Below are 13,031 nucleotides of genomic sequence, written 5' to 3'. Positions count from 1 at the left end.
AGTGGCTATGTATGGCCCAGTGACAGAGGCACTGCCAGAGTAAATATAGCATGCACAGTGTGATCTGCATGCCTGACCTATCAGGCCCAACAGCCTGGGCACTCACAGAAAAGTTCTCAGTACAGTATCCATCCACCTGTACGAAGAACCACCTCTCCTTCTGCCTTGTGTTTGGCTGCAGTTGTTCACAGTGCCTCAATTTCTTGTGCTCTGCCTCCAAGAGACTTCACACATCAAAGCATTTGTGTAAATGCCACAACAATAGGTCGTCAAAACCAAGCAAAAGGTTCCACAAAGAAGTTGCCACTCGAAATAATCACAGTTCAGCAATATGAGTGATGTATGAGTGTGTCAGGAGAAGGTCTCTGAGCAAGCTGGCTGGGGAGTCAGTGCCTCACACAGAGCTGCTGCAGGCAGCTGAGTGCTGGAAAACAGACGAGGCTGGCATCCTGTGCTCCCAGGGGCTGCAGGCTGCTTTCCACTCTTGGTGTCTGCAAGACAGATCTGTCTCTTTCCCAGCAATTTTAAGACCATACCAACTTAAGATAGGTGATCTACGTTTTACCTTTTTACATTTACATCTATTTTACATTTCCTACAGAGACGTTATCTGTTCATAGAATCACAGAATCACAGAATCACAGAGTGCTTTGGGTTGGAGAGAACCTTAAATCTCATCTTATTCCACTCCCATGCCATGGGCAGGGACACCTCCCACTTGACCAGGTTGGTCCAAGCCCCCTCCAATCCCCACCCAGGTTCAAGGCTCCAAGCCTTGAACACTTTGAGGGATGGAGCAGCCACAATCTCTCTGGGCAACCTGTGACAGTGCCTCACCAAACTCTGGGTAAAGAATACATTCCTAACATCTAATCTGAACCTATCCTCTCTTAGTTGAACACTGTACCTCTTTGTCCTGTCACTATTTACCCAAATAAAAAGCTTCTCTCCTTGTTTTTTTGTAACCCCCTTTCAAGTACTGGAAGGCAACAACGAGGTCTCCCCAGAGTTTTCTCTTCTCTAGGCTGAACACCCCCAGCTGTCCCAGCCTGTCTCCACAGCAGAGGGGCTCCAGCCCTCAGAAAATCTTCTGGACTCACTCCAACAGGGCCACATCCTTCGTGTGCTAAGAGCCTCAGACCTGGATGCAGTATTCCAGGTGAGGTTTCACAAGGGCAGGGAAGCTGTGATTGTTAACCTGACGATCACACATACTGACTGACCTTTAGACTAGGGAGAAGAATGGTTTACCATAAACCATCCCTGTTTTGCTTCTTTAAAAAAAAGTATTACTGTCTTAAAACTGCAATATGACAACCAGATTCATAGTTCTGTTTGTGCTGTGTAACTGGTCATCTAAACTCTAATTTTCATCTTCAACGTGAGACTGCAATTCTACAAACGAGAGAGTCACTGATGTTGGAGATTTCTAACAAAGAACAAGGACTTCACGGCTGGTTTTGCAGGTACCAGGACAGTGGTCACTTTCAATGAGTGGAAATGGATAGAAGATTATTTAAGTGGGTGTAGGAGGGCACTTTCAGACATATTTTGTAAACTTAACTTGCTCTAGAAGCTAATGGCTTCAAGAACTAAGATGTGTACTCTTGCCTCTGAAAGCTGAAGTTGTCTACCAAAGAACCCGTGGTTTAAGATTTCCAAACCTCAGAATTCTATAATGTGTCAACGTTTGAAACACTGCATGCATTTCTAGGTAAAAAAGACACGAATGACAGGTATGATTAAATACCTGGTTTTCAATACAAAATGGTCACAGTGTCCTGTAACGTACATCAGTTTCTGCAAGTGAATGTAAAAACATGAAGTCACGCCAAGCCACCTGCAGCAACAGAGAGGAAATCCAATTTTCCATCATTCCTAAAGCCCCAGCCATCTTCTCTTACTTTTAAAACATCAGTTTTTAACAAACAAATGTGCAGTTCCTATCAGCAACTGAGCTGGTTTGCTCTTTTTATGGAACATGATGTGTTGTCTGTTTAATTCATTCAGGGTTCTGGAAACAATTTTCCTGGCAAGTTGAAACATAAAAAAAAAAAAGCACACGCTAGAGATAGAGGACTTTTTGTGAGTTTTAAGTGATTTTTTTCCAAATGAACCAGAATAAAGGTACAAGAAATGTAAAAATCCAAGACTAGGAAAAATCAATAGAAATAACTAGATAGCCCACAGTGTGTAAGACTGTAAAGATAAAATGCTATCGTATTTATTAATACAACGAAAAATTTTAAAGAAAAACTGCCAGAGTCATCTGGGAAAATACAGTGACTGCAATAACCAAAACACCCAAATCTTCTGAAGCACAGAAATCTCAGTCTGGTGAAATAGCACAGCAATGTATCATGCACTGCCACCTTCAGAGCAGCGCTGGGAACAGCAGTGCAACGGGGATATTTAAAAACTCTTCTAGAGGCCAGTTCCCACGAAAAGGGTCAATTATCTACAGAGAAACTTGAACAGAAGTGAGGTTTTCTCCCTCCTTCAGCTGGCTCTGAAAGTCTCTGTCACCAGCAATAGCACCACCACCTGCCAACAGCACTGCTGTCCTCGTGGCAGCGAGCAGGGACCTCATGGTGGCCCCTGTGCCCCACCTTGGCAGGGTGGTCACCATCAGCATCGTGCCCGCAGTGTCCTGACAAGGGTGTGGTTATGGTGACACTCCCGCTTCTGGTCCCAGTCCCGGTCACCACCTTGGTCCTGATCGTGGTCCAAATTCTGGCACAGGCACTGGGCTCCCACAGCGCTCTGGAGCCCCGACACTCACTGCTCCTCATGAGAGTGGAGCTGAGCCAGAAAGCAGGAGAGGGGGGGTGGCAGTTTGGCACCACGGCAGCTGCCAGGGCACAGCCCCAAGCACCCACACAGGCCACTCAGCGTCCCACCCTTTGTGTCCCCACTGGTGCCACCAAAACCCACCCAGCCTCACCTCTCCCACCAGCAGTGACATCTGCTTGGGAATGGCCACACTCCCTGTGCCTTACAGATATGAGGGACCTCTACACCCTCCCCCAAAGCCCCAGAGCCCCGCAGATCACTGCAGCCCCGGTGCCCTGTAGTCATCACGGCCCCTTCCCCAGCCCCTGTGGGCTTCTGTAGGCCAGCTCCCCAGTTTGGAGATGAGGATGCCATGTGGGACCACGCCAAAGGATTACAGCAGTCTAGGAAGGTGACAGTGCTCAGTCTTCCCTGTCACAGGTGGCCACCAGATTGGTCACACCGCGCTTGCCGCGCTGGCTGGCTCGGGTCACCTCCCCACTGCCATGAGCCCCGTTCCATCTGCATCTCGGTTCTCCTCATCCTCTCCCTGTGCTCCTCTCAGGCTACAAGTCCCTGCTGCTGCCCGGCTTGATTCCTTACCCAGGGGGATGGAGAGCTTTTGCACTGAAGTGGCCTGTCTTGGGCTGACCTTATGATGCGTATCCCATATCGCTGCCCTACGCCCAGAAATTAATTCTTGTGCCTTTTTATGCCTTCAAACTGAGCCTGAGAGGGGGAAGGAAAAACTGAGCAAAACTTTCTCAAAGCAGTTTGCAGCTTGTTCAAGGTCACACAGAGATAGAAGGTTTTTCCCCAGCTGCGGCAGGGGAGCGAGGAAGCACCCAGCTTGCTGCTTTCCAGTCAGCTTTTGGCCAGTTTCAGCTTCTTTTTCTCCGGAGAGAGACTGAGAGTTGAGCTTTCTTTCCTTCCCTGGAATTTTGGATTTTCTCCCTTTTCTGCTGGACTGCTTCAACCTCAGAGCACATCGGGAGGACTTTCCTAAGCACAGAGGGCCTGGCCCTGGGCCAAGCCCCAGCTCCGAGGAGACCAAAGGGAGGACTCTAACACTGTCCCAGGGTTTTCCTCCACAGCGAGAGATTTTATTATTTAGCATTATTTTCCTTTTCCCGCGTGTTTGTTAAATAAATAGCTTTTATCTCCTTCACTTTCCTTCGAGGAAAAATTACTTTTCCCGAACCTGGTGGGGGAGGGATGGCGACCTGCCTTCTCTCAGAGGATATATTTCTAAATTTGACCAAACCGGAACATGGCCTCAAAGAGCTGTCGGCTGGCCGGCTCCTGTGCGTTTCAGGCCAGTTCCCCGGGGATCTCATCCCGGAGTTCTTCAATCAACCCGGCAGCAGCCCGCGGCCCGCCATGCCGGGCACCGGCACTTCCGGGAGGCGGTCACGTGGGCAGCGCATCATGTGACCCGCGGCGGTGGCGGGCCGGAGGTGGGAGATTCCCGTGGGATCGGGGGGAGCCCGGGTGTGGGGATCTGGGATCGCTGGGGGGCCGCGGGACCGCCTGGGATCGCTGGGGGGCCGCGGGACCGCCTGGGATCGCTGCCGGGCCGCAGCACCCCCTGGGATCGCTGCGGTGCCGCGCGGGTCTAGAGAGGTCTGAGCGCCGGGGGAGCGGGGGAGCGATTCCGCAGGGATGAGCCCCCCGCCCTCCTGACCCGCCCCGTGTCCCCCTGCAGGCCATGGCCGCCCCCCGCCCCCCCCGCGTAGTGCCGGGCGAAGCCTCCGAGAGCGACTCGGAGCCGGAGCTGCTGATGGGGACGGCAGGGCAGGCCCCCGGGGCCGGGCTGAAGGTGCCGGGCGAAGCCTCCGAGACCGAAGAGGAGGAGGAGGAGGAGCAGGAGGAGCAGAGGCCGAAGACTCCGCCAGTGCTGGCGGAGGAGCCGGCGGCGGTTTGGGGGGGCGGCCCCTCGCTGCTGCAGCAGCGGCTGCGGGAGGGCACGGGGCGGCTGCGGGGGGCGGTGGGCAGCGCCCTTCGGCAGAGCTACGGCAGCGCTGCCCGGAGCCTGGGGGGGCTCGGCGGGGCCCTGGGACGGGCGCAGGTCACCGCCGCCGCGGCCGCCCACTGCCTGCGCCTGGCCCGCCGCGATCTGCGCGCCGTGGCCGACACCATCGACATCGTCACGGCCTGTCACCTCCTGCCCGACATCCGCGGGCAGCTCTGACCGGCGCCGGGATGTGGCACGGCGTTCACCATCCCCACTGCGGCTGTCACCGGCGGCGGCACCAACACCTGGCAGACATCTGCGGGCAGCTGCCAGCATCACTGTTGTCCTCTCGGCATCACCAGTGCCACGTATGCCGTGGCAGGGTCATTACCGGCAGGGTCATCACCACAGTGTCCTGTGGAGGGTGGAGTTGTGCTGGCACTGAGTCATGTTTGGAGCACCCCTGACTGACCCTGAAGACCTCCTCACCACAGTGACATCATCACCAGTGTAGCCACAGTGACACCAAACAGTGGCTTTGGTAAAGAGACCGCCGGCCTGGCACCCCAGGACCTCCATGCTTTGGTGACACCATCGCTGCTGGCCGCCTGGCCAGCCGCCACCATCCCTGAACTGCAGCCTGGTGCTGGCTCATCACCATTGTCCCCAAATGCCACTGTTTTATGTGACATGGAACTGAATAAAGCCGTGATGGCGTCAGAGCCATAGTGGGGAGCTTGGCCGGCGCTGTGAGGATGGTAGTGTTGCAGGAAGGGGGACAGGGACACCCTGGGGTGCAGGGACGGGGTAGGGTGACATGGGTGCTGGTGTCACACTGCAGTGACCTTGGAGTTCACTGGTAGCCCAGGGGACAAGACTGGTGGCCTGGGCTGTATGCCACATGTCCCCAAGCACTGGTACTGTCACCCTCTTGTGATGTCCCTGGTGCCCCCACGCCCCAACACTCCCTCCCAGGAGACACCGCCCCCACCTCCATCCCAAGAAGGACACACTCTGGCGCCTCACGAGGGTTTATTTGGGGGGACACTTGCACCACACCACCACTGTTCACCCCCTGAGGGCACAGGGAGAGGGTGTGTGTCCCTGGAGGGGGTCACATGCGGGTGTTCAGGCTGTCCATGTACTCCTGCAGAGCCTGCAGCCGGGCATCGATCTCAGCCAGTTCAGCTGAGGGCTCCTTGGAGTGGTTCTCTGGGGAGGCCAGTGCAGGAAGAAAGGGTTAACAAAGGCCTGAACTGGGGTATCTCTCAAATATCTTGGGGCTCAGATGGGGCCTCACCTTTACCAGGGCGCTTGCCAACAGTCCTGCATGCCGGCAGCTTGTGGCTGGCAGCTGGGTGAGGCACCTGGGGGGGGAGGTTGGGGGTCACCAGTGACCTCGTGCTCACCCTGCTTTGGGATGCAGGGGGAGACCCCAGAGGGGTGGGGGAACCCCAAAGGGGCAACCACTCACCATGCAGGATGAGGTGCTCAGGGGTCTCCGTGTACGGGTCACTCTCCTGTCCCTGCCCAAGGTGGGGGGGGTTAAAGCGTGCTAGAAGGGATGCCCAAGCATCCTGCCCCACCCCAGCATTACCTGCAGGGCACGGGCTCGGGGCGCTCATTGGCTTTGCTGCCAGAGCTCACTCCCAAGCGCCAGCTCCGGGAGCTTTCGGCTGCAGGGAAAAATGGGGATGGGGGGAAGTTAAGGAAGGAGCCCCAGCACACAGAGGGTGTGCCCCCAGCCCTCTTCATGCTCCCCACTCACCCGATGAGCTGCGCCTGTGGCTCCTCGCCGGGCTGGTGCTGCCAGAAGCCACTCCACGCCGCTGGCTGCACCCAAGGGAGATGGCGGTAAGGGGACAGGGGTGTGAGGTGGGGAGGAGATCCCCCAGGTGCCAGGGAGGGAAGGTGACAAGCTCAGCCACCACCACTCACTTTCTGAGCTCAGCTTCCTTCTGCCGGCACTGCCGGGCCCTGACAAAGGCAGTGGGGTCAAAGCGTGGTGGGCGGGAGCCTGGCAGGGGGAGGCAGAGGAGGGGGTCAGGGTGAGGAGGGGGGGAGCCATGTCCTGTCTCCACTCCTGGGCATGGGTCCCCAAGTGTCCCACACCTGCAGGCGACAGGGACCGTGGCGAGGGGTGGCCCCGGCTGCTCCTGTGGCTCTCCAGGGATGCAGAGCGTCGCTCTGAGGGGCGCAGGGCCGGGCTGGCAGATTTCTGGCGGCTGCCAAGAGGACCAGTGCCATAAGGTGGGGACAGAAGGACACCCCATGGTCATGAGGGTCCTCTTGCAGGGTTCACCCCGGCCTCACCCCCTCCTGTAGGAGGCCAGTTCAGCTGTCAGGTTCTTCACCCGCAGCTGCAGCCTCTGCTCCGACGCTTTTGCCTGGGCCAGCTGTGAGGGGGAGAAAAAATTTCGCTATGCATCCAACAGCCCCTGTCCCTACCAAGAGCAGCTCCCATCCTTCCTGCCCCTCTCCCAGCCCACCTCTGCAGCCAGCTGCTGGTACTCGCGCTGGTGCCGGGCCTCTGCCGCCCGCTTCTCCTCCAGTGCCCGCCACAGCCTGGGGGGGATGACAGGGGGATGGTCTGGGGGTTCCTTCCTCACCCTGTGAGACAGGAATCCCCCAAACCCTTCCGGATGCCACCGGCCCCACTCACACATCCCGCAAGTGCTGGGTCTCATCCAGGCGTTGGGCCCGGAGCTGCGCCAGCTGCTCCTGCAGCTCCCGCACCAGTGCCACAAGGTCCGGCCGACCCGCATAGGGCAGTGGCAGTGGGTAATGGATCCTGCAGGAGAGCATGTGGAGGAGGTGAGGCTGGAGTCACTCCCCTGTGACCCCTGCCTGGTATCCCCTGTCACCTATCGAACTCCACAGAGTAGATGAGGATGAGGTAGCGCTTGGTGTTGAGGGGGGAAGAGGAGGAAGGGGGAGGCCGGGTGATTGCCCCCACTTTCCGGCTATGCAGGGTTTCCAAGTCGGTGTAGGTGAGGAGCTCCAGGCTGACGGACTCGCTGCTCTGCAGAAAGTTCGAAAAGCAGGAGGGCTCGGTGGGACACACACCCCACCCCACGTAGCCCCAAAACGCCGTGTGGAGGAGCGGCACGGCCACACCTGCGTCAGTGCTGACTCCAGCATGCTGCAGAAAATGCCAAACTGCTTGAAATTCCCCGTTTTGCGGGTCAGGTCCTCGACGACTGCGAGGAGGGGAGTACTTCAGTCAGTGCCAGTCGTGGCAAGTCCCCTCATCCCACCACGAGCTCCCTCCGGCACTCACAGGTGGCATCGAACTCGCCTCTCCACAGGTCGGCGGTGCCGTGAGCCTCCACCTCCACCCGCAACGTAGTGCGGGCCAGGGTCACCCGCACCGTGTGTGCCCCGGGCCGGAAAGCGCAGTCGGCCTGCAGGTACCGCGGCTCGCCCATGGTGCGAGGGGTCTGTGGGGAGGGGACACCCTTGGGAGACCGGGGTCTGTACCCCAGGAGTACAGAGGGCACCCCAGGAGTACAGAGGGGGCACCCTCGGAAAGGGGAGGAGGGCTCGGGACAGGTGAGCTGGGCTGGATTCTGGGGGGGGGCGAGTGCCGAGAACTGATGGGCGCGCACTAACGGGGTAAGAACAAGGGGAGACTACAACACCACGGGAGGTGACCAGAGCGGACCTTAGAGCTTTTGGTAACTTGGGCCCTGCTGGGGGCGGGCGCAGTTTCAAGGGGTGGAGAGACTACAGAGGAACATGGGGAGATCCATGGGCTTGGGCCTGCTGCCGGGAGAACAGCGGGAAGCGCAGGGCTTCGGGGGCCTGTTCTGGGGGTACCGAGGGAAGGGAACTGGGGGTCTGCTTTGGGAGCAGCGGGACGGGGGTGGCCCGGGCCCGCGGTTATGCTCAGCCGACAGATACCGGGAGCAGCCGTGCCGCACTCGGAAGAGGCTCACCGCCCGCCGCGATCCGCCGCCTCAGCCGCGCCCCGCCCCCCGAGCCCGCCCCGCCTCATTGGCTGGCCGCAGCCCCGCCCTGCCTCACCCCGCGCTGTCTCATTGGCTGGCCACATGCCGCTCCGCCGCTCATTGGCTGCTGGCGCCGCCCATCATGGCAATGCCATTGCTGCTCTGCCCGCCCCCGCTGCTCTCCAGCCTCCCGCTGCCATTGGCTGTCAGGAGAAGCCCGCGCCCCATCTCCACGGCACCATTGGTTACTGCTGCTGTCAGTCATTCCTGGGAAAGGGGAGGAGCCACGCCTGCCTGTGGCAGGGCCCGCCCTTTCCCCTGCTTCCCGGCCGCCTTTGGTCGGGGGCTCGTCCCGCTCCGTTCCCGGAGTCTCTGAACTTTAAAAACATAAACCTTGGAATGCATAAATGTGGTTTTGCAGCATGAAAGTGTCGGTTTGCACCCTAAATTGACCATGTGGCTTCTGTTTTCTCTACTTTTGAGGATTGCATTATACAAATTCGGGTTGGCACTTGGAGAACTTGGGGTTGAATCTGAAGAGTAACGCTTTGGACCTTAAACACTGGCAGAGGCAGGACAAGAGGCGCAGGGCACAAATCCAGACCCAGAGTGGCTTGGGAGGAGACGTTCTTTAGTGTGAGGGTGACTGAGGCTCCTTGGGCGGGTTTTGGGGTCTCTACCTGGGGAGGGCTAAAAGGCCAACTGGACACAGCTGTGGTGGGCTTTCCTTGGACCCCAGCACACCTTGGAGGGCCCTGCTTCACCCAAGGGTCTCCCAGGCCCGTTAACTCCCCAGCCCCGCTGTGACCCCACGCTGGTCCCCGCTGTGCCCTGGGCAAGCCACAGGAGCTTCCCTTGGAGAGGGACAGCGGGTGATGCCAGGGACGGAGGGGCACTCACCGTCCCCCCCAGGCCAGCTCGTGCAGCTGGCGGGCAGCATGGCACAGCCGCCCGCGGTGCTCGAGGCGGCAGTGCAGCCCCGGGGGGATGGATGCCAGCCCGCCCCGCAGCCCCCAGCACCCAGCAGCAATGGTCCCCGTGGAATCGCTGTCCCCGCCGTGCAGCACTGCCCTGGCACACAGCTCTTCCCAGCACCCACCAGCTGCCAGCAGGGCCTCCAGGGCCACCATGGGCGCGTCATGGCCACTACGGCCTGGCCAGCCTTCCAATGCCCAGCCTAGGTACTCTGTGTCCCGCTCGGCTGGGGATGGGAGGGATGGCACCCGTGGTGGGCCACGGCCCTCCAGAAGCCCACGGGAGTCCAGGTACCTGCAGAGACATGGGGACACTGAGGTCACTGGGGCCACTGGTGTCACTGGACAATGGGGTAACCAGTGACACTGGGGGTCACTGGGCTGTGGCTCTCCAGCAGCCCCTGGGACCCCAGGTAGCTGCGGGGACAGTGGGGACAATCAGGAAACTTGGGGGGCAGCATGGCACTGGACGCAGTGGGGACACCAGTAACACCAAGAAAACCCAGTGCCCCAGGAACCCGAGACACAGAGGTCCCTGTCACTGAGGATGGCACCTCTGGCCGGGACGTGAGGGACACTGGGTGCAGCAGGGACAGGATGGGCACTGCCAGCCCTGTGAACAGACTGGGCATCAGGGTCAGCAGTGGCACCAGTGACACCCCTGCGATGCACTGCCAGGACTGACAGAGAGCCTGGCTGGCACCAGTGGCACTAATGGACCCCTGAACCCTTCACAGTGTCCTTCCCAGCCCCTCTTTGTGCTCCCAGTGTCCCCCCAGAACCCTCACAGTGCCCCCTCACCGGTGCCACGCCTCCCCAAAGAATGGCCAGGCAGCAGCATTGTCCTCCACGGCCACCCCGGTGCCCTCCACGTAGTCCCATGCCAGGGGCAGGACCCGCAGCAGCTCAGCCCCCCAGCGCTCTGGGGGCTCCCCCCGACTCCCCAGTGCCCCAAAGAGGGCCACCGCCAGTGCTCCAAGGTACCCTGTGGGGACAGGGGCTTCAGGAGAGTCCTGGTATCCCCTGCTGCCCTCCCCCGCCGGTCTGGAGCTCACCAGTGGGGTGGTGGTGGGTCATGCGCCCGCTCTCGATGCTCACCCGGATCAGAGTTGGCAGCTCCCAGGCATGTGGGTACCTGCACTGGCATCAGACGAGTCCCCACTCCCCTGGTCCTGTATTTCCAGCCTCATCCCTGTTCCCATAGCACCACCCTTGTCCTGCTGTCCCTGCTGTACCCATTCTCCTAGCCCCATCACTTCCATGTCCCACTCTCAGCTGCTCTGTGACCTGTGTCCCTCTTCCCTCTTGCTGTTCCCATGTTCTCTGTCCCCAACCTCCCAGCTCCAACACCACATGTCCCCAAGCCCTGTGCCTTGTCCTCTCCAGCTCCACCAACCCCCGTCCCCACCCCACTCTGTGTCCCCATTCCTCTCCCTGTGACATCCTCATGTCCCTCTTACCCTACTCCCATCCCGTCATGTCCCCTTCCCTCCAGCTGTGACACCCCCATTTCCCCAGCCCAAACATCCTCATGTTCCCACTCCTCCAGCTCCGACACCCCCTTATCCCCATCCCATGTCCCCGACGTCCCTGTCCCTTCCCGTGTCCCTGCATGGCATCCCCGTGTCCCCCATTCCACCCATTCTGACACCCCCCACATCCCCGTCCCCACCCTGTCACCATGCCCCCGGCTCTGATACCTCCATCCCTGTCCCCACACGTCCCCCAGTGTCCCTGTCCCCACCTGAGGCCGATGGCCAGGCTGCGCATGGCGGCCCCGCAGCCGGTGCCGCGGGGGTTGAAGGGGATGCGATAGCCCTCGGGCTCCCCTGGCCGCAGCTGCGAGGTGCCTGGGAGGACACGGGGGCGTGAGGCTCCCTGAGCCCCCCTGCCTCTCCCCGCGTCCTTGGTCTCTGCTCACCTAGGATGCTGCTGGGTCCGGGTTTGCGTCCCTCCATGTCCCCCATGGCAGCCACATAGCGGCGGGCCAGCTCCTGCAGGAGGGCTTCCCCCTCCAGGCCTGTGCAGGGGTGTGAAAACCCATGTGGGTTACCCAGGCTGGCAGGGAGAGGCCCCATGCACCCCCCAAAACTGAAGGGGAAGAAGAAGAACCCCATTGCACCATCCCCAAAAATGTGGGGAAAGGGAACACTGCCCCACAGACCCCCCCCCCCCCCGGGGGGAAGCAGAACAAGTTTAGTGGAGAAATGGGGGATCCCTCTGAGCACTCCAAACTGATCGAGAAAGGGGTGCCCTGCCAGGTTCCCAAAGTGGGAGGGGGAAGTGTCTCTGTCTCCAGCACCCGGTACGGGAGGAAAAGGCACATAAATGAGGAAAACCACACGGACACAGACAGACACACACTGCCCATGCCACCCCCACCCAGAGGAAACGAGGATACACATCCCCCTAAGCCTCACTGGAAACCCCTAAAAGTGGGGGGGGGTGGGAGAAGCAGAATTAAGATGCCCCAAAGTCCCCTCCAGAGCTGGACAAACCCCCCCCAAAGCCCCTCCCAGCATAATGGAGACCTCCCTGACATACCCCAGGGCTGTAAGGGGACACCCAGCCGCACCCCCAAACACCCACCCACCATGCAGCCCAAGGAACAGAACAGGGACCCCTCCCACCCCTTAGGGGATCCAATGAGGACACCCCCCCTCCCGTGCCAGCCTGGGGTACAACGGGGACCCCAACCCCAGGGACCCCTCCCTTCTGTCAGTGGGGTGTCACGGAGTCCCCGCACCTGTGGCCAGGCCCTCGGCGGTGGCAAGGTGCAGGACGGTGTCATCGCTGACGGGCCACTCGGGGGGCTCGAGGGTGATGGCTGCCAGCCCGCCCAGCTCGGCCAGCTCGGCGTGGATCTGGGGGCCTGAGGTGCAGTATTCCCAGCGGCCTGCCCGGTACCCCAGTGCATCCCCCACCCCGCTCAGCACCATGGCCGCCTCGTAGGTTTCCACCGAGGGCACCCTAGGGGAGCAGAGGGTTCAGGGGGTGCTGGTGGCAGAGGGGCCCCAGGGACCCCGGTGCACTCACGTCTCCTCCATGGTTCAGCAGCTGGGGATGCCTGTCAGGCTCAGGGCATGGGGCCAGTGCTGGCCAGGGGCCCTTAAGGGGACCAGAACACTCCAGGGATGTGGGGTACAGGGCTGCTGCCCCCACAGCGAGGGGGAGAAGCAGGGAGGGGATCCAGGGGCATCCTGGGTGGGGGAGGCAGAGGGAAGAGAGGCTCCAGGGGACCCCAAAGGACAGCAAGGGCTTTTTAAGACCCAAACCCTCTTCTGGAGGGTCCAAAGCCCTCTTTTACCGCTCAGAGCTTGCACTGGAGTGCCTGAAGCCCTCTAGTCAGCACTGCTTGCGGCCAGAGAGGTTCACCTCCAT

At 59.9% G+C, this 13,031-nt stretch overlaps 3 protein-coding genes across 6 annotated transcripts; 1 reads left to right on the top strand and 2 right to left on the bottom strand.

The window, feature by feature from the left end:
- Window positions 1-4,169: 4,169 nt before the first annotated feature.
- On the top strand, window positions 4,170-5,466 carry BLOC1S3 (biogenesis of lysosomal organelles complex 1 subunit 3). Of its 2 annotated transcripts, none has more exons than XM_032129279.1 (2): window positions 4,170-4,229; window positions 4,478-5,466. In XM_032129279.1, exon 2 carries the CDS (start codon window positions 4,481-4,483, stop codon window positions 4,961-4,963), a length of 483 nt encoding a protein of 160 aa, XP_031985170.1. In that variant the 5' UTR covers window positions 4,170-4,229; window positions 4,478-4,480; the 3' UTR covers window positions 4,964-5,466. The 2 variants fall into 2 exon arrangements, with proteins under 2 accessions (XP_031985170.1, XP_031985171.1); XM_032129280.1 differs by lacking the exon at window positions 4,170-4,229 and adding an exon at window positions 4,277-4,395.
- Window positions 5,467-5,741: 275 nt separating this feature from the next.
- Window positions 5,742-9,041, bottom strand: CCDC61 (coiled-coil domain containing 61). 3 transcript variants are annotated; one of them, XM_032129274.1, is made up of 14 exons: window positions 8,753-9,041; window positions 8,007-8,166; window positions 7,844-7,926; window positions 7,591-7,748; window positions 7,389-7,517; window positions 7,216-7,291; window positions 7,040-7,122; window positions 6,839-6,951; window positions 6,665-6,743; window positions 6,495-6,559; window positions 6,324-6,402; window positions 6,201-6,252; window positions 6,027-6,093; window positions 5,742-5,938 (listed from the first exon to the last, which is right to left on the bottom strand). In XM_032129274.1, exons 1-14 carry the CDS (start codon window positions 8,939-8,941, stop codon window positions 5,841-5,843), a joined length of 1,431 nt encoding a protein of 476 aa, XP_031985165.1. In that variant the 5' UTR covers window positions 8,942-9,041; the 3' UTR covers window positions 5,742-5,840. The 3 variants fall into 3 exon arrangements, with proteins under 3 accessions (XP_031985165.1, XP_031985167.1, XP_031985168.1); XM_032129276.1 differs by having other exon boundaries at window positions 6,201-6,246; XM_032129277.1 differs by lacking the exon at window positions 8,753-9,041 and adding an exon at window positions 8,630-8,713.
- A 249-nt stretch (window positions 9,042-9,290) lies between these two features.
- LOC116453623 (protein ADP-ribosylarginine hydrolase-like) lies at window positions 9,291-12,731 on the bottom strand. The gene is made up of 7 exons (XM_032129278.1): window positions 12,687-12,731; window positions 12,397-12,620; window positions 11,572-11,670; window positions 11,395-11,500; window positions 10,706-10,785; window positions 10,452-10,635; window positions 9,291-9,945 (listed from the first exon to the last, which is right to left on the bottom strand). Exons 1-7 carry the CDS (start codon window positions 12,695-12,697, stop codon window positions 9,573-9,575), a joined length of 1,077 nt encoding a protein of 358 aa, XP_031985169.1. The 5' UTR covers window positions 12,698-12,731; the 3' UTR covers window positions 9,291-9,572.
- Window positions 12,732-13,031: the final 300 nt, after the last annotated feature.

This window comes from Corvus moneduloides, chromosome 19, assembly GCF_009650955.1.
Source record: "Corvus moneduloides isolate bCorMon1 chromosome 19, bCorMon1.pri, whole genome shotgun sequence".
NCBI lineage: Eukaryota > Metazoa > Chordata > Aves > Passeriformes > Corvidae > Corvus > Corvus moneduloides.
The sequence above is the reverse complement of the archived record's forward strand: the minus strand, read 5'-3'. Positions and strand labels throughout refer to the sequence as shown.

Bases quoted from the DNA above. Each gene is read 5' to 3' on its own strand.
- BLOC1S3 (XM_032129279.1), top strand. From the start codon at position 4,481: ATGGCCGCCCCCCGCCCCCCCCGCGTAGTGCCGGGCGAAGCCTCCGAG.
- CCDC61 (XM_032129274.1), bottom strand. From the start codon at position 8,941: ATGACTGACAGCAGCAGTAACCAATGGTGCCGTGGAGATGGGGCGCGG. The intron at 7,123-7,215 runs GTGGGCTGGGAG...TCCCCCTCACAG, and splicing joins ACCAGCAGCTGGCTGCAGAG to CTGGCCCAGGCAAAAGCGTC. The intron at 6,744-6,838 runs GTGTGGGACACT...TCCCCCTGCCAG, and splicing joins ACGGTCCCTGTCGCCTGCAG to GCTCCCGCCCACCACGCTTT.
- LOC116453623 (XM_032129278.1), bottom strand. The intron at 11,501-11,571 runs GTGAGCAGAGAC...GTGTCCTCCCAG, and splicing joins CGGACCCAGCAGCATCCTAG to GCACCTCGCAGCTGCGGCCA. The intron at 10,636-10,705 runs GTGAGCTCCAGA...CTGTCCCCACAG, and splicing joins GACCCACCACCACCCCACTG to GGTACCTTGGAGCACTGGCG.